The sequence below is a fragment of the Odontesthes bonariensis genome, chromosome 11, assembly GCF_027942865.1.
Source record: "Odontesthes bonariensis isolate fOdoBon6 chromosome 11, fOdoBon6.hap1, whole genome shotgun sequence".
Taxonomy (NCBI): domain Eukaryota; kingdom Metazoa; phylum Chordata; class Actinopteri; order Atheriniformes; family Atherinopsidae; genus Odontesthes; species Odontesthes bonariensis.
This window is the reverse complement of record NC_134516.1, coordinates 1,298,805-1,322,123: the sequence shown is the minus strand read 5'-3', so window position 1 is coordinate 1,322,123 and position 23,319 is coordinate 1,298,805. Positions and strand designations below refer to the sequence as shown.

The 23,319-nt window shown below is 42.1% G+C and overlaps 2 protein-coding genes across 2 annotated transcripts; both read right to left on the bottom strand.

Moving 5' to 3' along the window:
- Window positions 1–967: 967 nt before the first annotated feature.
- On the bottom strand, window positions 968–14,686 carry LOC142391465 (riboflavin kinase-like). The gene is made up of 4 exons (XM_075477220.1): window positions 14,436–14,686; window positions 12,656–12,807; window positions 4,275–4,377; window positions 968–4,130 (listed from the first exon to the last, which is right to left on the bottom strand). Exons 1-4 carry the CDS (start codon window positions 14,515–14,517, stop codon window positions 3,958–3,960), a joined length of 510 nt encoding a protein of 169 aa, XP_075333335.1. The 5' UTR covers window positions 14,518–14,686; the 3' UTR covers window positions 968–3,957.
- Window positions 14,687–21,455: 6,769 nt separating this feature from the next.
- On the bottom strand, window positions 21,456–23,105 carry LOC142391151 (proprotein convertase subtilisin/kexin type 5-like). The gene is made up of 5 exons (XM_075476928.1): window positions 23,042–23,105; window positions 22,700–22,933; window positions 22,120–22,337; window positions 21,763–21,863; window positions 21,456–21,593 (listed from the first exon to the last, which is right to left on the bottom strand). The coding sequence occupies exons 2-5, from the start codon at window positions 22,786–22,788 to the stop codon at window positions 21,456–21,458; spliced, it is 546 nt and encodes a 181-aa protein (XP_075333043.1). The 5' UTR covers window positions 22,789–22,933; window positions 23,042–23,105.
- Window positions 23,106–23,319: the final 214 nt, after the last annotated feature.

Here is a 23,319-nt window from a genome sequence, read left to right as displayed (position 1 = left end):
ATTTGTTTAGCATTTTTCTTTCTTTCTCTCACTTCACTTTCCTTTTTCCAACACTCTATACCTTTCTTACATTCTTCCAATTTTTCCCACTGTTTAACCTTCACTGTTTTTTTTTTCATATCTTTCTCACATTTGCAAATCTTCTCTTCTAATTTTCTTATTTCAGACATTTTAAAAGAACCTTCAGGGGGAAAACCCCAATTTTTTATCTAATAAGTAGTCCATTTTACACTCTCCGGACCATATTTTTTTATCATTTCATCATACTTGGGTCCCCCGGGAGGGTCAGAAGCCCGAGACTTACTGTTTCCCATTCTCGGACTTGGAATGGGGGAATATATTCCTTCATTCAAAGGACGTCTCCAATGAGGACCTTAATCTGTACTCACACTTCTTCGGAGTACTACTTCAGTCACACTTCCTCGGACTGATTCAGTCACACTTCTTCGGACTGATTTAAGATTCACTTACCCGTGAAATCTCTGTCTCGCTAATGACACAACCGGGAAAACCCTCTTTTCCAAATAATAACAGAAAGCAATCTTACCGCCCCAGATTACTGTGTTTCAAAAGATGACCCCAGCGCTGATATCCAGGAAACGGACCCGTCAGCCCTCTCTCTCCGAAAGGCCTTGGAGGTATGAGGCTGGAGCTTCAGTCCAGGCTGATCAGGCACTGCGGTCCGGTCCAGGTAAACCAGTCGAGGGATCCTGTTGGTGACGCCAAGATTGTTGCGGAAATTTTAGTAAGGCACAGAGTCAGTTATTTTCTGAGGAGATAAGATGCTTTTAATAATATCTTGCAAGAGAGAACAACACAGAACAGAGTTCAGAGTTGCTCTGACTCTTAGGCGAAAACAAGTCAGTTAATATACAGGTTAATACGTAGTCACTCCTTTGATATGTTCAAGACTTTGTTATCTATCTTTCCTCCCTTTCTCCAGCCAAGGCGCCTCGGTACCGTGCCATCTTCCCTGTCAAACTCCTTAAAGTTGTTAAATCATAAGAGCACAATACCCTCATTGAAAGAGGGAGAAAAGAGAAAAACAAGTGTCTTAAATGAGTTATTACCGGGTGATACAGAGTAACACTCAAACAATGTATATAGGAATTAATTTTTCCCTTACACAGCTCAGCAGTAAACCATGGCGTCAAAAAGTGCTGAAACGAGAACTTTAAGGTGAATTTCATGTGGCTTCTGAAATAGTTTTTTCACAAAAGCCTTTCAGATGTTCTCAGACTGCTCTCCTGACTTTGCCACCGTGATAAAGACACTGGAATAAATCAGACCCTTTTAACATCATGTCTTGGTTCACTGAGGTTGTAGGAACTTTAGTCAGTCTAACGGCTTTCTGACTTATTTGAGGAAATGATGCGATTACAACAAAGCAGACGGATCCAAGAAGCCTCCGGGCGGCTACATACAAGTTTGTGAGGCTGTAATGAAATGTCAGTGTTGGGTGTTAATAAATGGGTCTGAGATACTTTTATTTATTCTTTTTTTTTTTTTAATTCCATTCATTCATTTGACAACATAACATTTTAGTAGTGGTTGTTCAAAAACAATATATATATATATATTCAAATATATCATTTAAAGTTGTTTGCCACTTGCACTTATTTGATCACTTTTTCAAACTAGCCTATAACCCTTTGAGATGGTTCATAATTTCGTAGTTTTTATGCTATTTTCTTTCTGTTTGCATTTAATTTCTGCCTTTGTGAACAACTGAATGTTTTATGTAATGACTATATATTTTTTTCAACTGACTTTTTGTTAAGCCGTGCATGTTAAACGTGCATTAATCTCGCTTTGCCAGTTAGAAATACCTGATTTCCAGTAGAACTTGTCGTGTCTGGATTAGAAACATAATACGCAAAATGCACTTCATTGTTTCGCTTGTTTCGACGCACACAGTGGAATCTGTTTTGCTTACAGTGTTCCACTTCACAGTTCCTTTCAGGAGCACAAATAAAAGGGAAGATGACGATCATCTCAATTATATATTCAAAAAAGATAAAAAATAAATCAACTATAATTCGCATCTGTGCAACATGGCAGAAGCTAAAAGAAAGGTCTCAACTGTGGATGCAAAGTCCCAAAACAGCAAGGCCACAAGTATTTTCTATAAGGTTCATTTTTCCTGAAGCATCATTTACATTCTTTTTTTTTTTTTTTTAACATGTAAAAACATCAAAAATGAACTTTGAAATATATTTGATCAAATTTTTCATTTAATAAAATGATGTAAAACACGATGGATTAAAACAGAGCTTTCAGTCAGTGTGCAGCAACCCCGGTCCCTGTGTAAACTACAGCGAATTATTCCAACAAATGGGACCTGGAAACACGAGCCTCACCGCAGTGACAAAGTAAAGTAACACGTTTCAGGGTTACGAGCGCTGCCCTCTTCAAATCTTTGAAAGATTTGACGAAGCGACACATCCGATTACGCCGCTTTCATTTGGCTGGTTAAGAAAGTGATGAAAACAATGTACACGGAGAGCAGAAGAAGAAGAAGAAGAAAAGCCATCGGCCGAAAAACAGGATCGCACCTCCGGTTGCATGATTAAGTCAACATTCAGAAAATGTGGTCACATCTTTCGCTGCCTATTTAACACTTTAATAAACAAAAATAATGAATCCAACAGACTTAAAATCCAATAATCACATATGCAGACTTAAATATTTTATCACCTAAAACTATTTTTTACAGGGGGTTCAAATAACTGTTGAGACTTGTAGTTTTATCTTTGACAATTTCATGTAATCTCTCAAGTATACACACACACACACACACACTATAAAGAGATACTCCTTCAGGGTTTTGCCAGCTGTTTTGGAATATATTTGTTAAGAACTTGAAAAGTCCCTCTGAACAAAACATACGTGTAGTATATTTGCTGTAGAGAGAGTTATTAGGAGTCGTATACATGTTGAACAATTTCCAGTTCTAAGCAACTTTCTAACATTGCTCTTCGTGCAATTAAAAGCCTGTGGTTGTCTAACAGGATTGGTGAGTTGTTGTTTTTTTCTAATTCGTACTACCATCTACCAATGTGTCACTAGAACTGTGAGTGAATAAACCACGAGCAGAAGCACCTGCTTTGTTATTAAGCTTTACTGTGTTCTTTAGATTATCAACGACCAAGTGTCAAGATACTTAAATCCAGCAAATGAATATGCTGAAACAGTGGGAAAAAAGCCTGTCTATCAAAACACATTTGCTTAGCTTTCATTAAAAAAATAACCATGCTGCAAGTTATTGAATTTGTCCTATCTAGCAAGCGTTTATTTTTTATTTTTAATGCCTCAAAACCACAAATAAAATCTCTGGTCCAATGTAGAGGTTTTCAGGGCAAGTGATGAATAAGGCTCTAGAAGAGGGGTGAAAAATGAGAAAACCAGGGGGACAATGTTACACAACATTTTCTGACTTCGAGGCCACAGTACGTTACAGATAATAATGCTGAAACCTTCTCTCAACCACCTTAAGGTAGGAGGACAGCATTCACAGAGTTGAATTTACAGTCTGTTTGGTGCGCTATTACAAAACTGTTTTTTTCTGTTCGATATCTTGCCAAAAATCTGTAATTTACCAGTGTTCTCTCTTATAAAATGCTCAGCAGGACCAATGAGATGCAAAGAGGCAGTCTGGTGTGAAGATGAACAAAAAAAGAGAAGAGAACAGTAATCTAATAATTGACTGCAAAAAAGGAAAAAAAAATAATTCCAGCAAGCTCTTTCAAACAGGAACACTGACAAAGAAAAAAGAAAAATATATCAAAACAGATTGGCTGTTTATGATTATATGCATGTTGCGCCCGCTGACAGGTTTCAGAATAAGGCTGTGCATATAAACAACCTGTCTGTGTCTGCGTGTGTGTGTATATAGACAACTGTGCTCATCTGGTCTGTGTGAGTGCGTGCACAAAGCGCTGCTGTCACTGCCAGCTGTCAGTGACCGTTCGTAATAGTCTGAGACGTGGATGCAGTGGTGGAGGGTGTGACTGAAGTCGAGCTGGTCGTGCTGGTGAAGAAGTTGTCCTCTTTCAGTTTGCGATGTTCTGGGAGCTCCAGCTTCATCTTGGCCTCCTCAATGTCATTGTTGATGGCCACAATGAGAGCCTCTGTTAGGACAGGTAAACATGTGCAGAGGAGAACAAACTTAAGAGTGGGCATTGTGGAGGGAAAAAAAACAAAAGCAAAAACATCTCCAAACACCAACTAAAATACGAAGGTGTGAAAGATAAGAACTTTAAGGCAAGGCGTACCGAGTGAGTCGTAGCTCCTTTCTGGACGGATGTAGCCCACCATGACAACACTGATAATCTCCCCATAAAAGTCCTCTTTGAATTTGTGAATCACATGCATCTCCTAGGGCCAAAAAAAGCATTCGCATCAACTTTCTCAGAGAACAGCAGACGCCAGAATTTACTGCATTTCTCTGGTATTATGAAATCAGAGAGTACAAAGATTAGCTTTGGCATCTGAAGTTAGGGACCAGGAAATTAAGAGGCTGAAAAATGTGTGCGTAGCAACCATGATGGGAAACTCATGTAATAATTCAAAGAGATGGTTATAAAACTGATTAAATCTGCACTGCAGGATAAAAACCTTTGCTCTTTGTACACATACAGAACACAAGGGCTTTTCAACTTGCCCTCAAGTTTGTGGTGTATCTTCAAATGTGTCTCAAATCTTAACTTCAGAAAGTAAGTCTTTTTAAAACAATGCTTTGGCACAAAGTGTGCTCCTATTTCTTATATAATTTTGAAATTAAGCCACCTCCAAGGCTCTTGTTTTGTCTGTCACAGATGCTTTCTCATCCTTCAACTGTGATAACAGCACAGCTGCCGAGCGTGGTTTGTAACAAAAAAGGTTCAACATTGTCCAAAAGAAATCTGTTTGCAGACAGTCATTCCTCACGTTTCTTGATACATGTTGCAAGTGTAAATTTGCAGAGGCCCTTCCCACTAAAGAGACAAATTAATCTAAACCGCGCCAGCAAAAATGACCCCAAACACATATTACCACCATCACGTCGCCTCGCTGCTTTCACCTCTTCGTGTCTGTATGCTTTTCAGTTTGTCCTTTGAACAATTTTTAGCTGCACGTTTAGTGAAAGGGGTTCAACAAAGGTGAGCCGAGATAAAAACTTAACCGTAGTCAGGCGCGTAACTATAGCAGGTTCAGCCGCACCGGGGCCCGTGGCCGTTGCAGGGCCCGTTTATTCTCCACTGAGCTGTCATTCGGTGGAATTTCAGTGCAACGAAATTCGGCACCCCCCTAATTCACGATGCAGGATTTATTCTACGCTCACCCGTCATCCGCTGAGCTCTCAGTCAGTGGCACTTCAGTACCCTGGCCAGCGACGGTCACCTTGCCCGTCGCAAGCAAATCTTAAAGGATAAGAGCGTTTTTTTGACATTGGGCCCTTGATTTCACATGATGTTCTACTCACCCCTGCTTGTTGTTGAACATTTGGAGCTGTTCCGAAGATATTCGCGAGGCGTCTGGCTGCTCTCTTGAGATATTCGGCCATGAAACGGTTTCCTATGGGCAAGCTTATACAGGCACAAACTATGCTGTTTATAATTTATTAATTACTGTACACTAGCACTGATAACGTGGAGGTGCGTCGCTTACTTAAAAAAATCCGGGTTATTGTAATTTTGATTTTTTTGTCGTAAAGTGGGTGTTACTGACGTCATCGTGGTGCTACTGCCACAGACAGCCCACAGACCTGCTGCCTATTTATTCATTCGGCTAAAATTCAAAATTAGTAACCCGGATTTTTTTAAGTAAGCGACGCACCTCCACGTTATTAGTGCTGGTGTAGAGTAATTAATAAATTATAAACAGCATAGTTTATAATTTATTATAAACTATGCTTTATTTATTATAAACATCATGTTATAATGTGAAATCAAGGGCCCAATGTCAAAAAACCGGTCTTATCCTTTAAGCTTCTCCGCACGTCCCGCGGACCCCGTGCAGCACTTCATGATCTGTCAGCCGCTCGGACGGCTCTCTTCGCGAGAACCGCACGATCACGAGAAGCCGGCTGCCGCCGGGCCGTTCTCTACAAGAACGAAGATGTAAGCATAGGCCTACATGTTTATCCAAATTTCAGATCGTGAACCGGTGAAATAAAATGAAATGGTCACCATTGTTTGTTGTCATTATCTTTCTCAAAAGTCCTTCAAACACAAAAGCGGCTCCCAGAAGCGACAGGAGCGCAGGGAGGAACAGGACAGGGTGGTAAAACTGCCAAAACTGGACAAATTCGGGTTTACCACCAAGAGCAGTGAGAAGAACAGAACAACATCTACACCTAGCGGCGACTGTGAAGAACCATGCAACAGGTGTGAGCTCAGGATCAAACATGTTGGATTTTACCTACAACAACATAGAAAGGGTATTCATTGTAGAATGTAGAATCCACCGAGATACATATAATCACACAGATCTGAAAATATGATCGCTGCTAGTAGAATCACAAGATAAGCTAAGTGTTAGCTATTTGAACGTTAGCATGTTACAGTGTAGCCTACCGACAGAACTATGAGGCTTCGGGAGGGAGGTTTACTAACGTTCTACGCCAAACTCTAGTTGGTAGTTGTCATCCGTTACACTAGCGCTTGTTAGCCTAGACCTATAGTAAACTGGATGCTCATTCTAAATTTCGATTCGTATAATCTTTGTTGCAGCTCTCAACAGAAAGAACCAGAAACTAGCGATGAAGTCAGTGGCGCAGGTGACCTGTCTGCAGACGAAACTGTGGTAAACAGGCGTCAGGCAGTGACAGTACAGAACAGGAGCTGGACAGGACAGGAGCGGGGGAAGAACGTTATCCTACAGACAGGGGACACTTTCAAGAACATGTCTTGGACGCTTCTGTTAAAGCTGCCGTCGGCAGGTTTTCAAAATTGCGAGTCTAAAGTCGGAAAATTTGAACTGATACAACTCTCAGGTCCCTCCCCCAACCTCTAACAAGCTCCGAATCGCCCCCCAAACCCCTCCCCCTCTGTGGACGAGGTTGTGCACGTGAGTTCACACCAGGGTACGCGCACACAAGCTGGGGCAGACTCACGCTCAGCAGCGTGTGCACAAGCTGTGATTGACAGGTAGGATTCCTCCACCCTAACGTGATTGGTTAAAAACAGCCGGGAGCGCTCGGTTTTTGCAAGCACGATTACAGGCTTCAGAGGGAGCTACAGATTTCGTTATTTTTCCTAAACAGCCTATTTAATATTCTACTTCCAGAATCCCATGACAGTTCAAGCTAATATGACTAAAAAAAAGTTGCCCACCGCAGCTTTAAAAACTACATTTCAACAATGGGTTCATGTAAACTTAGCGGCCTTTTTCCTAAAAATAAACACAATCGCTCTTTTTCTGATGTGTTTTATCATACCCAAACAAAGGCAGGTGTCAAATTGCCACGGATGTGGCTTTGCTATTCACCAAAATTGGATTGTGCTTACTGTGAACCATGCTGGCTATTTGGAGATCGCCGTTCATCGCATTATAATAACGCATGGGTGAATGGAGTAAATGATTGGGGCCATTTGTCTTAAAAAATTGAATGTCACGAGTCCTCTCAGCCACATGTAAATCAAATCAAATCAAATTTATTTGTATAGCACATTTCATGTACAAACAGTTCAAAGTGCTTTACATAAAATAAAAGCATTGCAGCAGGGAGTGCAAGAAGCATTAAAAATACATAAAATAATATAAAGAGAAACAAATAAAATCATTTAAATTAATTTAAAATCAGGCAACAGTCTAGATAAGTTAAAAGATATTTCATGCATAGCCACATGAGAACAGAAATGTTTTTAACCTGGATTTAAAAATGTCTCCATTTGGTGAAAGTTTAATCTCCACTGGCAGTTTGTTCCACTTGTTTGCAGCATAACAGCTAAATGCTGCTTCTCCATGTTTAGTCTGGACTCTGGACTGGACCAGCTGACCTGAGTCCTTGGATCTAAGAGCTCTGCTGGCTTTATATTCTCTGAACAGATCACAGATGTATTTTGGGCCTAAACCATTCTGGGATTTGTAAACCATCAGCAGGCTTTTAAAATCTATTCTGTGACTGACTGGAAGCCAGTGTAAAGGTTTTAAAACTGGTGTGATGTGTTCAGATCTCTTAGTCCGGGTTAAAACTCCAGCAGCAGTGTTCTGGATGAGCTGCAGATGTTTAATGCTCTTTTTGGGAAGTCCAGTTAAAAGAGCGTTACAGTAATCGAGTCTACTGGAGATGAATGCATGGATGAGTTTCTCCTGGTCTTTTTGGGAGAGGAAACCTTTAATTCTGTTGATGTTTCTGAGATGGTAAAAAGCTGCCTTGGTGACAGCTTTGATGTGGCTGCTGAAAGTCAGATCTGAGTCTATCAACACTCCGAGGTTACCAACTTGGTCAGTGATTGTAAGGTCCCGAGTCTCAAGATATTTACCAACGCTGACCCTCTTCTCTTTGCTACCAAACAGAATGATCTCAGTTTTGTCTTCATTTAATTGTAGAAACTTCTCTCTCATCCAGGTGTTTACTTCCTCCAGACACTGACACAGTACGTCTGCTGGGCTGCAGTCGTCCGCTGACAGAGACACATAAAGTTGTGTATCGTCTGCATAACTGTGATAATTGATGTTAAAATTCTGCAATATCTGACCCAAAGGGAGCATATACAAGTTAAACAGAAGAGGTCCAAGAATTGACCCCTGGGGGACTCCACAAGTCATGGCCACTCGCTCAGATTCATAGCTGCCAATAGTAACAAAATAACTCCGGCCTTCTAAGTAGGACCTGAACCAGTTAAGGACCGCTCCAGAAAGTCCAACCCAGTTTTCCAGCCTGTGCAACAGGATTCTGTGATCTACAGTATCAAACGCAGCGCTGAGGTCCAACAGAACCAGGACTGAAACATTACCAGAATCAGTATTCAACCTGATGTCGTTTAACACTTTGACCAGAGCTGTTTCAGTGCTGTGATGACGTCTGAAGCCTGATTGAAAGTTATCAAGACTTCCACTTTCATTCAGAAAGTCGTTGAGCTGGTTAAATACAACTTTCTCAATAATCTTAGATATAAAAGAGAGATTAGAGACAGATCTGTAGTTGTTCATCATAGAGGCGTCTAGAGTTCTCTTCTTTAGGAGTGGCTTAATGGCAGCTGTCTTTAGTGACTTGGGAAAAATGCCTGGTGCCAGTGAGCTGTTAACTATTTGTAGGAGATCACTTTCTACTGAGGTAAAAACAGTTTTTAAAAAGTCGGATGGTATTATGTCCAGAGAACAAGTTGTTGATTTCAGCTGCCGAACTGTTTCCTCTAGGATTTTTAAATCTACAATATTAAATTGTGACATAACGTCAGAGTTATTTCTAGGTTTTAGACACAGATTAGTTTTCTTGTTTGTCTGTGTTGCGTTAATGTTTTGTCTAATTGTTTTGATTTTTTGGCTAAAAAAGTTGGCAAATTCATTGCATTTCTCAGTGGAGAGGAGGTCTGGGTTTGTCTGTTTAGGAGGATTTGTGAGTTTTTCAACCATAGCAAACAGAGTTCGAGACTTGTTGACATTCTTATTAATCATTTCAGATAAATGCAGCTGTCTGGCCTTGCACAGCTCATTGTTATAACTACGCAGGCTTTCTTTATACAGCTCATAGTGAATCTGAAGCTTTGTTTTGTTTTGTAGCAGCCTGTGTTGTGTTTGAGCAATGGAAGCTCCATGGTACCATTGACAAAGATTTGGAGAGGGATGTGCGTAATGCCGCACTTTTTTGGCGAGGAGTGCTGGAGCGCATAGTCAATGTTACACTTACTCTGGCGTCTTGTAACCTTGCATTCAGGGCTCATCAGGAGGTACTGGGACAGCCCAATAGTGGGAATTTTCTTTCTATAATTGAGCTGCTCGCGGGTTACGACCCTTTACTGAAAGAGCTCATAAGCCGACCACAGGGTTCCATTAAATACCTAAGTCCAGCTATCGAAAAAGGGTTACGACGGAGCCGCAAATATGAGTGGCATTTACTCAGGGGTGCAGGCCAGACTACGGGAGAGTGAGCCGCTTGCTACATATGTTCACTGTGCAGCGCACAATTTGAATTTGGTTTTGAATGATGCAGTGAAAAACATCCCAGAGATTGACCGGTTTTATGACACCATAGAACACATCTACACATTCTTTGGAACCAGCATTAAAAGATGGAACATGCTCAGTGGCATAATAACAGCAGATGGCTCAGATCACCCAGATGTGACTCTGAAGCGATTATGCCCCACTCGCTGGTCCTCCAGATTCGATTCCCTCAGTGCTATACGGTACAGGTATGTGGATGTAATGCGGGTGCTGACAAAAATAGCTCTGACAAGCGACAAAAGGGATGAGCGAAACGAAGCCGCTGGGCTTACGAAATTGATGGAAAAATTTCATTTCATTTTTTTGCTCGTTGTGCAGACAAAAGTGTTGGAGACTGTCAATGCTGTGTCAAAAACACTTCAAAAGACAGACACAGATTTGCAGACCACAATTCAGTTACTAGAAAACTCGATACAAGTCATCTCTGAGTACTGGGGTGCATTTGACCAGGCCAAGACTACAGCGCAGATGCTCGCAAGTAAATGGGGGGTTCAGAGTGCATTTGAAAATGTTAGGGCAAGGAGAGTGAAGCGTCACTTTGACGAACTGTCTGAAGATGAGCGTTTTACCGACGCAGAGAGTTACTTCAGAGTGCATATATTTAATGGCACTCTGGACATAATAAACGCCCAACTCACACAAAGATTTAAAAGTATGCGGGAAACGTGTCGTTAGTTTGAAGCTTTGCGTCCTACCACCCTTCTGCTCGCAGGTGATGATGACGACCTGTTTGCAAAAGCGAAGCGTTTATCTGATTATTACGCCAGGGACATCGCACCAACGTTTCCAAGTCAACTCCTCTCATTTAGGTCGTGTTTCAAATCAGAGATTGCGCAAAAAACATCCATTTTACAACTGGCCAAAATGCTTGTGGTGGATTGTGATACGGTAACATCCACATTCGGTGAAGTGTGCACTGCGCTCATGCTGTTTCTCATACTACCTGTGACTGTGGCAACAGCTGAGCGATCTTTTTCAAAACTAAAACTTATAAAGACATACCTAAGGAGCAGCATGGGGCAGGACAGACTCAGTGGGTTAGCTATACTATCCATTGAAAACAGGAGAGCCAGAGCATTAAATATTGGTGACATCGTTGATGATTTTGCACAACGCAAGGCTCGTAAAATGGCATTCTAGTGATGATTAATGTACAGTGATGGTCGTATGATTTTTTCTTTGTTTCTGCACAGTTGTATGAATATTTTTTTTCTTTGTTTCTGCACAGTTGTATGAATATTTTTTTTCTTTGTTCCTGCACCGTTGTAAAGCCCAAGTTCAGTTTCTGCGCAGTTCATATTTAGGGCAACCATACTGTAAGAGCTTGCTGTTTCAGCAGAAGGCGAGGTTTCAGCGCTTTGAGCCTACTTCCATGGCATGCGCTAATGTCAATGCTGTATATATTTGATTACCGTATAGGCCTATTAATAAAAATGATTTGTAAAGTTTTCCCATATTATTGACTCAATGTTGTGGAGTATGTTTTTATGTACAACAATATAAACTACTTCTATAGGCTATCTTTGATCCTTGAGGATTAGGCACCCTTATGTTAAGTCCTCCCTTAAAGCTGCGGTCGGCAACTTTTTTTTTTGTCATATTAGCTTGAACTGTCATGGGATTCTGGAAGTAGAATATTAAATAGGCTGTTTAGGAAAAATAATGAAATCTGTAGCTCCCTCTGAAGCCTGTAATCATGCTTGCAAAAACCGAGCGCTCCCGGCTGTTTTTAACCAATCACGTTAGGGTGGAGGAATCCTACCTGTCAATCACAGCTTGTGCACACGCTGCTGAGCGTGAGTCTGCCCCAGCTTGTGTGCGCTCACACTGGTGTGAACTCACGTGCACAACCTCGTCCACAGAGGGGGAGGGGTTTTGGGGGCGATTCGGAGCTTGTTAGAGGCTGGGGGAGGGACCTGAAAGTTGTATCAGTTCGAATTTTCCGACTTTAGACTCGCAATTTTGAAAACCTGCCGACGGCAGCTTTAAATGTCACTATGACCACTAGAGGGCCCGTATTCCGCATGTCGCACCGGGGCCCGCAGCCAGCTTCTTACGCGACTGACCGTAGTCCAACTTTATACGATGCATTCAATGAGCAATAAATACAACCATTGATTTCATGTTGGTTCATTAGGAGCTGACAACCAAAGTACTCTCAGACACACGCACACAAAAATGGCCATTTTTTTAATGATTTGTGGGGTTTTCCTGGTTTTATTCTGATCAGTAGAGGTTTTTTTTATATATAAAAGGAACTTTATCTAATATATCAAATCAAAATGGTTCCAATATCTTTCTTCCCATTAGAGTCCAGAAAGACTCCAATGCTCAGTTAAACTGACATATATAATCGGATGTGTAGTCATGTAATATATGGGTTCCAATAAGCTTGAGACCGTGGACTATCGAACATACTGGAAACATATTTAAAATGTGCACACCGTTTTTCAGACCGAGCTGATTGTAATGAATACTTTTTTAAAAAAAATCTTATACTTACCATGGATTTCTTGGTATTTTTGTAGTAAGGGTTCCAGCCAATGCTCATCACCATTTTGTACAGATCACCGTTACCGACGCAGGCCCAGCCATAATAGATCCCTGTACTGATATCTGATGGAAGATTGTCCACCACCGAGTCTGGGAAGTTGGCTGGAAAACAGAGACAAGAGTCAGAAGAAGTACAAAGAAAGGTAAGAAGCAGGGGCATGTAACAAGGAGTAGCGACCCACCTACAATGGTTTTCAATAGTTGATGCAGACTACTTCCAGATCAGGACAGTTTTAAAGCGATACTCCAGAGTAGATTCACCCTGGGGTCATTTGAACCGTGATATCCAGCCAAGTAGCCCACCCGCAGTTTTTTCGATATTGGCTGAACATCAGCTGAGTTACTGAGTTATCCCGAATAGCTTCATACAAGGGTTAACGGACCCTGGCAGTATCTCCAAAATTACCACACTAAAATCACATGCCATGACACCAAACTTCTACAGTAGTACAAATATGGTCTGTACTCACAAAACGATGCATTTGGAAGTTTGTACATAGTCCAGGAGTTTATTATTATCAACACAAGCCTGATAGCTTCTCTGCAGCTAAAGCTGCGTCGACGTCACTTCTGGGAGCTGGGAGCTTCAAAGTAAGATGAAGGTTGATCTACTACTGTAGACAACAAAGCAAGACTGCTCAATTTCTCCATTAATAAAATAAATTCACTACTCTACAACATAAAAAAACATGTAGAATATAGCATATACTTTGTTGTCTACAGTAGTAGATCAACCCTCATCTTACTTTGAAGCTCCCAGCTCCCAGAAGTGACGTCGGCGCAGCTTTAGCTGCAGAGAAGCTATCAGGCTTGTGTTGATAATAATAAACTCCTGGACTATGTACAAACTTCCAAATGCATCGTTTGGTGAGTACAGACCATATTTGTACTACTGTAGAAGTTTGGTGTCATGGCATGTGATTTTAGTGTGGTAATTTTGGAGATACAGACCAGGATCCATTAACCCTTGTATGAAGCTATTCGGGATAACTCAGTAACTCAGCTGATGTTCAGCCAAGATCGAAAAAACTGCGGGTGGGCTACTTGGCTGGATATCACGGTTCAAATGACCCCAGGGTGAATTTACTACGGAGTATCGCTTTAATAATATAATGTCATACTTTGGTATTATTTCCCTTCTGATTAAACAAAGCTTGAACCACCTCAAACAAATATTCACTTCCCCGTTGTCTGCATTGTCACTTTGCCAAATATGATGTCCTGAACTCAGAATTCCCATGACAAAATGAAATTGTACGTCTTAAACATTCGCAGTTATTTTCAGGCTGAATGTTAGAGAAATAACGAACATTAAGAGTGCATGTTTGTCACAAAATTCAATTTTCCCTACATTCGACGCTCATAAATTGCTTAACTAATTCAGTATCCAAGAGCACATTTTTATCCACCTACAACAGGTTTATGGAAACATCCATAGCGACAAACCAGGTAGAAAACAGGGCAAGTTCCGTTACGTGAAAGAGTGTCGTAACCAGTGTAGCTAACGCTCATGTATCCAGTGTGCATGAACAACCACGAAGTATCTGATAAGTCACCTGAGAAGAAGTGATTGTCGTGATAAGAATACTCACACATGGTTTATTCCTTGATATTGCTCTGGTTTGGTAGAAAAACGATGTACACTGGGTTTACGTTGTCTGCGTAAGCACTGCGTTACATATTAGCCAACTGAAAAGCCCAAAGAGATATAGGCTAAACTATTTTCTTACCAGTGGGAATCCCAAGTTCTTTGCTTCCTCTTCCAAAGCCTCGAATAACCTCTCCTCGACAGAAATACGGAAGGCTCTTCATGACTAGTTTCCCAAGAGCAGCTGGCTTAGATGAAAGCGACAGAATGACCTACACAAGGAAGTCGGACCCTGGCTATTCAACCAGAAATACCCTGCTAGCTAATAACGCAACGAACACCGTTATCAAGATTGAAGTCTGTCTCTTTAATTGCTCATTCCAGCGTTATCGTTTGTTTCACCTGTGGGCGGTACACGACGCTGAAGTTGGCATCCGATTCGCCAGCCTCCGATTCGCGCATTAAAGGGGTGGGCATAAAGGGCCATTTCACTGCTTTTTTGCATTTTGATCGACCAAAACAAGGTCCTGTATGGAAACTACAATAGTTACACTGCTCAAATCTGGATGGAATTATTCTAAAGAGGTTGTAGATTCATTAAAATCTTGTTTCGGATTCATGAAACCTTTTTCTGATTTGTGAAAATGCAGAAAAGGGCCATTTTACTGCTTTTTTGGAATTCTGATCACCATAAACTGGGTCCTGTATGGAAACTACATTACTTAGACTGCTCAAATCTGGATAGAATTATTCTAAAGAGGCTATAGATTCATTAAAACCTTGTTTGGGATTTGTGAAACCTTTTTCTGATTTGTGAAAATGCAGAACAGGGCCATTTTACTGCATTTTTGGAATTCTGATCACCCTAAACTGGGTCCTTTATGGAAACTACATTACTTATTTATTTTGAATTCATTATGAAAGTAATTAAACATGAATATTTAAAAACGTTCAGTTAATTTTTATCTGCTCACACACAGTGGTGCTGTGAGGCATCGCCGTGTCTCAGCCTATTTCATTAGTTCCATTCACAGCAAGAGGCCAGAATACCCCAAATAGTGGCTTTCTTTCCACAGTAGACATATGTGTCTTTAAATCTCTGCAATGAAACTTGCTTTACTGTAAAACTAATTGACTTAACTACTATGGTATTGTGGTGAATTCTGAGAGAGGTCCCTCAAAAACCGGTGCAGAAAATGAGTGATGAAGAAAGCTGCTGAAACGGACGTAGTCGAACAAAAGAAATCTTTATTTCTGTCGTCAGGTCCATCTCAATTACAGAAAATGCATTTTCTGGGAGAGCCGGTTGTCAAATGGAAAAACTCTCTGCCCGGGGAGAGAAAGTCCCTTACTTTTAAAGAAGATTCAAGGCGACTGGTCCAGGCGTACAGCCAAAAGATATGGTCTGACTGTAAGAATGTCTCATATCAAATCTACATTTGGTAAGAAAAAGGGGTTTATTCTTCAGTGTATCTTAGTGTCTTGCACGGAGACGTGCGGAGGCGCGCGCAACCATTATGAACTTAATGAACTTATAGAGCTGTGGACTCAATGAACTCAAATAAGGCCTGTTTCCTCCATTTTGTCTGTGGGTACATACACCTCAGTATCTGAATGTGCTGGTATAAAGTGCAGTCTAGTGCAGTCCATGTAAGGAGAACGGTGTTCTTGGCAGAAGCGAACAAGCCACAAGCAGTTACAGATGTTTCTTCACTGAACTAATTGCACATTCGCCATTAAGTTAGTAATTGGTTAATGGGTGTTTAATATATCACATTTTATCACAGGGTGATACATTATAAATGGATCAGGTTAGGTGTTGCTCTGTAATTTCATAGCTTTTTTTAGTAAAATTGCTCCATATGGGAAAGTTATGACATGTTAGACGTACCCTCAGCTTTCCATCAGCTCCATTGTGGTCCACAATGAATGTAACAAGCTGTTCATTGTCCTGCCGCCTGGCTTCAACAGCTTCTGTTGCTTTGTCCTAAAGCAAGAGGAAAACAAATAATTTTTTATGAAGAGATTATGTAAGAGGACTATCACCTATTTTCTCCAGAAAGGATTGTCACCTGAATGTGAAAGACAAGTAAGTCTGATTAATACGTTTAGTTATTACTGTGATTAATTTCAATTTCTTATTTGTGAACCAAAAGACATGAATATTTTTGTTATCTGTTGAAATGTCATATATTAAGGAAAACTAGTTTTAGAAGTCAAGACAGTGTTATGCCATAATTAATGTCCATACTTACCCTGACCATGACAATGTGGCTAACTTTACTCTTAGCCTTAAGTTTCTTTTTCCTTAATGTGTCAGTGATGACAACATCACCCTTGCCAGGGTTGAGCATTTCCTCAAGGCCATCGTAAAAATGCCAGTCTTTGTCAGCGCCCAGTTTGTGGAATGCCACAAAGTGATTCTTTGTGCCCAGGTGGTATGTTACTGCAGCTGGCTCGTACCTTTGTGGATGCTGACAATATAGCAGAAAAATGTAATGAACACTCACAAATTAATTCATACTATATTAGAATAGCAACGTAAACAAATAAAAACAGTTCCAAAAACATGTATAAGTGTGATACAGTTAAGTGTTAAGTTATTTCTTACTTTCCACCAAGAATTGTCACCCGGTGTGGCAAGGCTGTAGGATGCAGCTTGTCACTGAGATTGGCTTGGTGTATCACTGAGATCACACATAGTATATTTGTGCAGGTGTGTGGAGTGTTATCTTGTTACATTAATCAGCACATGTGTTTTATTCTCATAGACCGGTACATGCAGTCGTACGTGGATGTACTGAAGGAACTCCCAAGATGTAGCAGAATTAGTGTCCAAGGCCAGCCGAACCAAAGTGTTCGTAAAGTTCATGATGGTCGGCTGGCCTTCGGTCAAGTTCTGGACTTGGGAGTTCCTGGATAACATCCCGCTGGTCAAATTGTAAGTAGTGAACTTTGAAAGACAGAACATAGTAAGTACTGAAAACAAATGAACGATAAAGACTAAATGCAGACTGCTCTTTCCACAGATGGACCCTGCTCTCCTCCGGTCCTTTGGCCTGGCCCCGACGACCATCTCCCTGTACGTGGGCCAGGCTATAGCATTTGTGGAGTACGTTCGGGACGTCACCCCGAAGTACTCCCGAATGCCCGCACGGAAGTTGGCACTGCTGTTCAGAGAGCTCAAGAAGCTCTGCAAGGATCTTGGCCGGACCATCCTGGGTCACCAGCACCTGCTCAAACAGGAGAAAATGAAGAGGCTGGTGACCCGGGAAGACCTGGCCAAATGCCAGGTCTTGGCCTTGGCCAAGATTCCTTCGCTTCTTGGTAAGTCTGTGCTGCCTCTCTCTGTCACTCTCTCTCTCACACACACACACACACACACTACACTTTTTGTCACTCATTATTCTCTTCTCTCTCTTAAACTCATTTCAGACGACATCGAGGAGGCACCGCCCAAGGACCCAAAGACGAGGTATCGCTTCTTTGGGTACCTCGCAGCTTTCCTGTGCTCTATTTATGGGCACAGGGCAGGCGTCCTCACCCGGATGCGGGCGTCCGAGGTGAAGGAGGCCGTTGGGGGACGCCCAGAGTGGATACCTCGTTAATGTAAGTTTCAGTGTAATTTCAAACAGTGTCATGATGTGATCACTTTGAAAATCAGGTTAAATTGGGTTTTCATAGGTTCATCACATTGACTGCTCTTTCTGCTTTCTGTCATTTCTATTTGTTGCAGGTGCTGGATCACAAGACGGTCAGGAAGTTTGGTGTGGCACAAATCTTCCTGGACGCGCAGGAGTATGGTTGGTGCACACGTTGGCTCGCCCTCTGCCAACGTGCTGTGCCAACAAATACGTACTTCTTCGCGTCCCTTGGGCGGGGGGAGGCGAACAACCTGGTCAGGTACCTTCGCCAGGTCTGGTCCGAGATGGGCCTGACCGGTTCCCCCAGCCTCCTCGACCTAAGGACAGCAGTGTCGACTTATGTGAGTATAACAGACACCTGATGTTTGATTTTTACAGCCTAACCATAATCCATACTGACTCTAGCATGAATTTGTCTTTTGTAGAACTTCCAGAAGAACGATGAGGCCATGAGGGGGAAGTTGGCCACCTTCAAGTGCCACAGCGCGGAGACGCAGGAGCGTTTCTACGCACTCCACAAAAATGTGGGGAGAGCCAGAGACATCTGTAAGGTGTTTGTCTGGCTCTCTCTCACAGAGGAACCTTCTGCTGCTGTGGCCGCTTCCTCCGCCTCCGCTGCTGTGGCCTCAACCTCCGCTGTGGCCGCTTCCCCCTCCTCCTCTGACCATGGAGGACAGCAGATCCAGAAAGAACCTGCAACGTCATCATCCTCACCCCAAGATAAGGAGTCTTCACCAGCCCCGGCAGTCCAACAGGCGGAGTCTCCCCCAGCCCCAGTGGGAAACCCCCAGCTTTCGCCCCCCCGGACCCCACCCAGCCCCCAGCAGTCTCCACTCACTCTGGACTCCTTACTTCTAGATTTCCCGGACAGGATGAAGAGCTTTCTCAATATTGGAATACAATTGACACCACGCCAAAATCCCATATTCTTCCCCCCTAACATCCCACCTCATCCAGCCCCTCCCATTCCACCACGTCCATCACGTTGGAAACAACCCTCAAACAGAAGTGACCAAGCCCCCCCACCTCCTCTGAATCATCATATCTGTGAGTCTGACTGATATGTGCCGGGTCCAGGCTGTAATACTGATATCAAGAATGCTCTTCCCCAGATAAAGTCAGGGCCCTATGGAGTTCAGACAGCCTTTTCAATCCCTGTGATGACAGGTAACAGAAAAGTGGTCAAACTGGTGAGAAATAAAAAAGGTTCAGTTAAATCTACCAATCTATTGAATATAGTGTGTCAACCCCGAAACACACCAGTATCACCTGTTGTCTCCACGAGATTAGCCCTACTCAATATCAGATCACTAGCCAACAAATCCCTCTTAGTAAATGACATGATCATGACCTATAATCTAGACTTTTTATTTCTTAGTGAAACATGGCTGACTGAATGTAGCTGTGATACCATTCTCAATGAGGCCGCACCAACAAATTTCAGTTTTATCAATAAGTGTGGAAGTGGTAAGAAGGGCGGGGGAGTTGCTGCCATTTTTAAATCAGTCTTTCAGTGCAAAGAAATTTTACTTGGTGATTTTAGCTCTTTTGAATATTTCTGTTTTTTAGTAAAGGGGGATCCAAAAGTTATCTTCCTAATCATTTATAGACCACCAAGATACCCAGGAACTTTCTTTGATGAGTTTGCTGAACTGCTGTCAGTGATCTGCACTGACTATAACTTTTTTATCATAACTGGGGATTTTAACATTCACATGGACAATAACATGGACACTAATGCCAAAGAACTCTGCTCTCTACTTGACACTTTTGGCCTCCTTCAACATGTGAATGGACCCACACATACTCGAGGCCACACACTGGATCTGGTTATCTCTAAAGGTGTTGACATTTCTTCTGTTGATATCAAGGACTTGGCGCTCTCTGATCATTTCTGTGTGTTCTCTGGCTTACAGTTAACTCCAAACATTCAGTTAACCCGTGTGTCTGTTAGAAAAAGGTACATAAATGAGAATACCAGTGCTAAGTTTATGGACGTTATAGCTATGTCATCAACTGCGAGTGCAGAGACAGTTGATGAACTCTTAGATAACTTTAACTTGAAAATCTCAAATGTCATGGATACTGTTGCACCTGTTAAAAATAAGATGATCTTGAGCGGAAAGCGAACACCATGGCGGAACACTATTATGGTAAAGCCCTTGAAAACAGAATGCAGGAAAGCAGAGCGTAAATGGCGAAAAACTAAACTTCAAATTCACCATGACCTCGACAAACAAAGTCTTTGTAATTTTGAAATGAAATGAAATTTTGAAATGATTAATAAGAACATCAACAACACTCGTGCTCTGTTTGCTATGGTTAATAAGCTGACAACCCCCCCAAAACAGATAGTTTCAGAACTCTGTTCCACAGAAAAATGCAATGAATTTGCTTGTTTTTTCAATGAAAAAAATCAAATCTAAAAGGCTAAATATCAACATAAATCAGCAAAATAATAAAATGACACAAACCTTAAAACCACCTAGGAATCAATCAACTATGATGTCAGAATTCAATACAGTTGACCAAAAAACCATAGAAGAAACAGTCCAGCATCTTAAACCATCAACATCCTGTCTTGACACAATGCCATCTGACTTCTTTAAAACTATTGTAAGCTCTGTCCAAACAGATTTGCAGCAAATAATAAACTGCTCACTTCAATCAGGCACGTTTCCTAAACCCTTAAAAGTAGCTGCCATCAAGCCACTCCTAAAAAAGACAACATTGGATGCTTCCATTTTAACCAACTACAGACCCACCTCAAATCTTCCTTTTATAGCCAAGATTGTTGAGAAAGTGGTTTTTAATCAACTCAGTAACTTCTTGAACTCCAGTGGACTCCTTGACAAATTTCAGTCAGGCTTCCGACTTCACCACAGTACAGAAACGGCTCTTATTAAAGTGGTGAATGACATAAGGTTGAACACTGACTCAGGCAAGGTGTCAGTTCTGGTATTGTTGGATCTCAGTGCTGCATTTGACACTGTGGATCACAGTATACTGCTGAACAGGTTGGAAACCTGGGCAGGACTCAGCGGGACAGTCCTAGAATGGTTCAGGTCCTACTTGGAGGAGCGGAGTTATTTTGTGACCATTGGAAGTAATCAATCTGATTGAGTGGCTTTGACATGTGGAGTTCCTCAGAGGTCAGTTCTTGGACCCCTTCTGTTCACTCTATACATGCTGGCTCTGGGTCAAATTCTGAAGAACTCTAAAGTCAACTACCACAGCTATGCAGATGACACACAGATAAATCTCGCACTGTCTCCGGATGACTGCAGTCCTATAGAGTCATTGTGCGACTGCTTAGAGCAAGTCAAAAAGTGGATGAACCAAAATTTCCTTCAGTTAAATCAAGAAAAAACTGAGGTCATTGTGTTTGGCAACAAAGAGAAGAGGTTTGCTGTCAGTAAACATCTTGAGTCACTGTCTCTAGAAACTAAAAAACCAAGTCCAGAACCTTGGCGTGCTGATAGACTCAGACCTGACCTTCTACAATCATATCAAATCAGTCACCAAATCAGCCTTTGGCCATCATCAGACAAGATCTGGCTCGCAGGGCACAGAGTGCAGTCCCTCATGCTGGGACCATGGCAGCCCTCGCAAGACAGGTCGCAAGCTTTGCAATTTGGTTTCTCACTCTCTGAATCCTGGAGCAACAACAGAATACAGATTAGACTGCAGCGCCACACTCTTGTGAGTGAATTTGACCTGCGGATACTTCACCAAATCTTGACACAAAGCCAGGATGTTGTTTTTATTTTTTCATGAAGCAAAACACCCTTTTGTACATAAAGTAACACAAAAGCTGTCTGTCACCTGTGAGGCAGCATAGAAGCCTACGAAACAAGGGTTGTAACGGATGCCTCTCTTAAAGTCAAAGCCATCATAACAGGATAGGCAGGCAAGAGCACCCTCACCTGTTAGGAGAGGGATATAACACAAAGAAGAACGCGTAAACACATGACTGAGCTGGAATTTACAAACAAAGAAGCACAACAACTGAATCAAAAAGCCCAGCCGAAGTATATCATATGATGGGTATGTTGCCCTGTCTTTGCCCCGTCTTTATAATCAACATGTGTTAACTTCTCACCACATCTCATATCCCAAAAATACAAAAAAGCTGGGTAAATAATAATAATAATACAGAAAGCCACAACGGGCTTCTTTTACCGCTGCAGGTCTTGCAGGTAGGGTGACACTTGTGACAGGTAGTAGACCTCCTGCCTTTGTAGTAGCCTGGAGGGCAGCTCTTCAGGTACTGGCCCCACTGCCCCAGGTAGACGTAGCCCTCCCGGCAACTCAGGCAGTTTCTGTTACTACTACCTGAACACTGGCTGCAGGAGGGGTCATATCGCTCACAGACCATGGTGGCCATGTTGCCAAAGTGACTAAAAGAGAGGAAGAACAATTGATAGGTGTCAGTAGACTAGTGGGAAGGCTTTCGTTCAGTCTGTCGCGTGTCCTCTAACCTCTCTGAGCAGGTTTCAACACAGCTGCTACCCAGCTTGAAAAATCCAGGTTTACAGGTGACGCACTGCACGCTATGATGACCAACACAGGACTGACAGCTTAGGTGGCAGCGCTCACACACACGCTCATCCTTGTCCTCAGCATAGTAACCCACAAGACACTCTTTCACACAGGTGATGTCTGATGGACGCACACACAAAGTCAAGAACTTTAAAGTTAAAAAGATTGGAAGCACACCTGAATGAGCACAAACTACAACTCTGGCATTTTGAGGACTCACTCAGCAGGAAGCATGGCTCCTTGCAGCTGAGGCAGAGGTCTTTTCCAGGCCCGGAGCAGCGATTGCAGAGTGCGTGGCACTGTTGGCATTCCCCATTCTGATTCACGTATGTGTCCGGGGCGCACTGACTGTACCACGCACAGTGTCCGCTGGCGTCTTTCCGTCTGTTGGTATCACAGCTGAGGCAGTTTGAGGGCCCGTGTCCTGAGCAGGTCAGACATGACTTGTCACAGTCTGTGAAAAAATGAGAAGGCATTTTTTTTTTTGGAAAGCACCTGTAACACATTACAGGTGCATTAATATCATGAATATTACTGTGATATCAGTTTTGGAGTTCCACACCTCTGCATTCATTGGTGTTCTTTTCATAGAACGTGTTGTTTGGACACTCAGACAGACACTCTCCGTTGTAATGCACAGCTTTCGGGTTGTGACACACTTCACAGTCATCAATGTCCGGTCCGTCACACGAGGCACAATCAGCGTGACACCGCACACACTCCTGTTGCTTCTCACTGGCAAAGTATCCAGTGGGACAATCATCCACACATTTATCCTCATGGAGGAAGTAGTATTCCGAACACTCTGGGAGATAGAAGAAAAGAATATGCAAGATAATA

Excerpts from the sequence above, each read along its gene's own strand:
- LOC142391465 (XM_075477220.1), bottom strand. The coding sequence starts at position 14,517 with ATGAAGAGCCTTCCGTATTTCTGTCGAGGAGAGGTTATTCGAGGCTTT. Across the intron at positions 12,808-14,435 it reads AGAACTTGGGATTCCCACTG|CCAACTTCCCAGACTCGGTG; the intron begins GTAAGAAAATAG and ends TCTGTTTTCCAG. Across the intron at positions 4,131-4,274 it reads AAGGAGCTACGACTCACTCG|AGGCTCTCATTGTGGCCATC; the intron begins GTACGCCTTGCC and ends CTGTCCTAACAG.
- LOC142391151 (XM_075476928.1), bottom strand. The coding sequence starts at position 22,788 with ATGCCAACAGTGCCACGCACTCTGCAATCGCTGCTCCGGGCCTGGAAA. Across the intron at positions 21,864-22,119 it reads TACCTGCAAGACCTGCAGCG|GTGAGGGTGCTCTTGCCTGC; the intron begins GTAAAAGAAGCC and ends CTCTCCTAACAG. Across the intron at positions 21,594-21,762 it reads GCTTCTATGCTGCCTCACAG|GATTCAGAGAGTGAGAAACC; the intron begins GTGACAGACAGC and ends TTGTTGCTCCAG.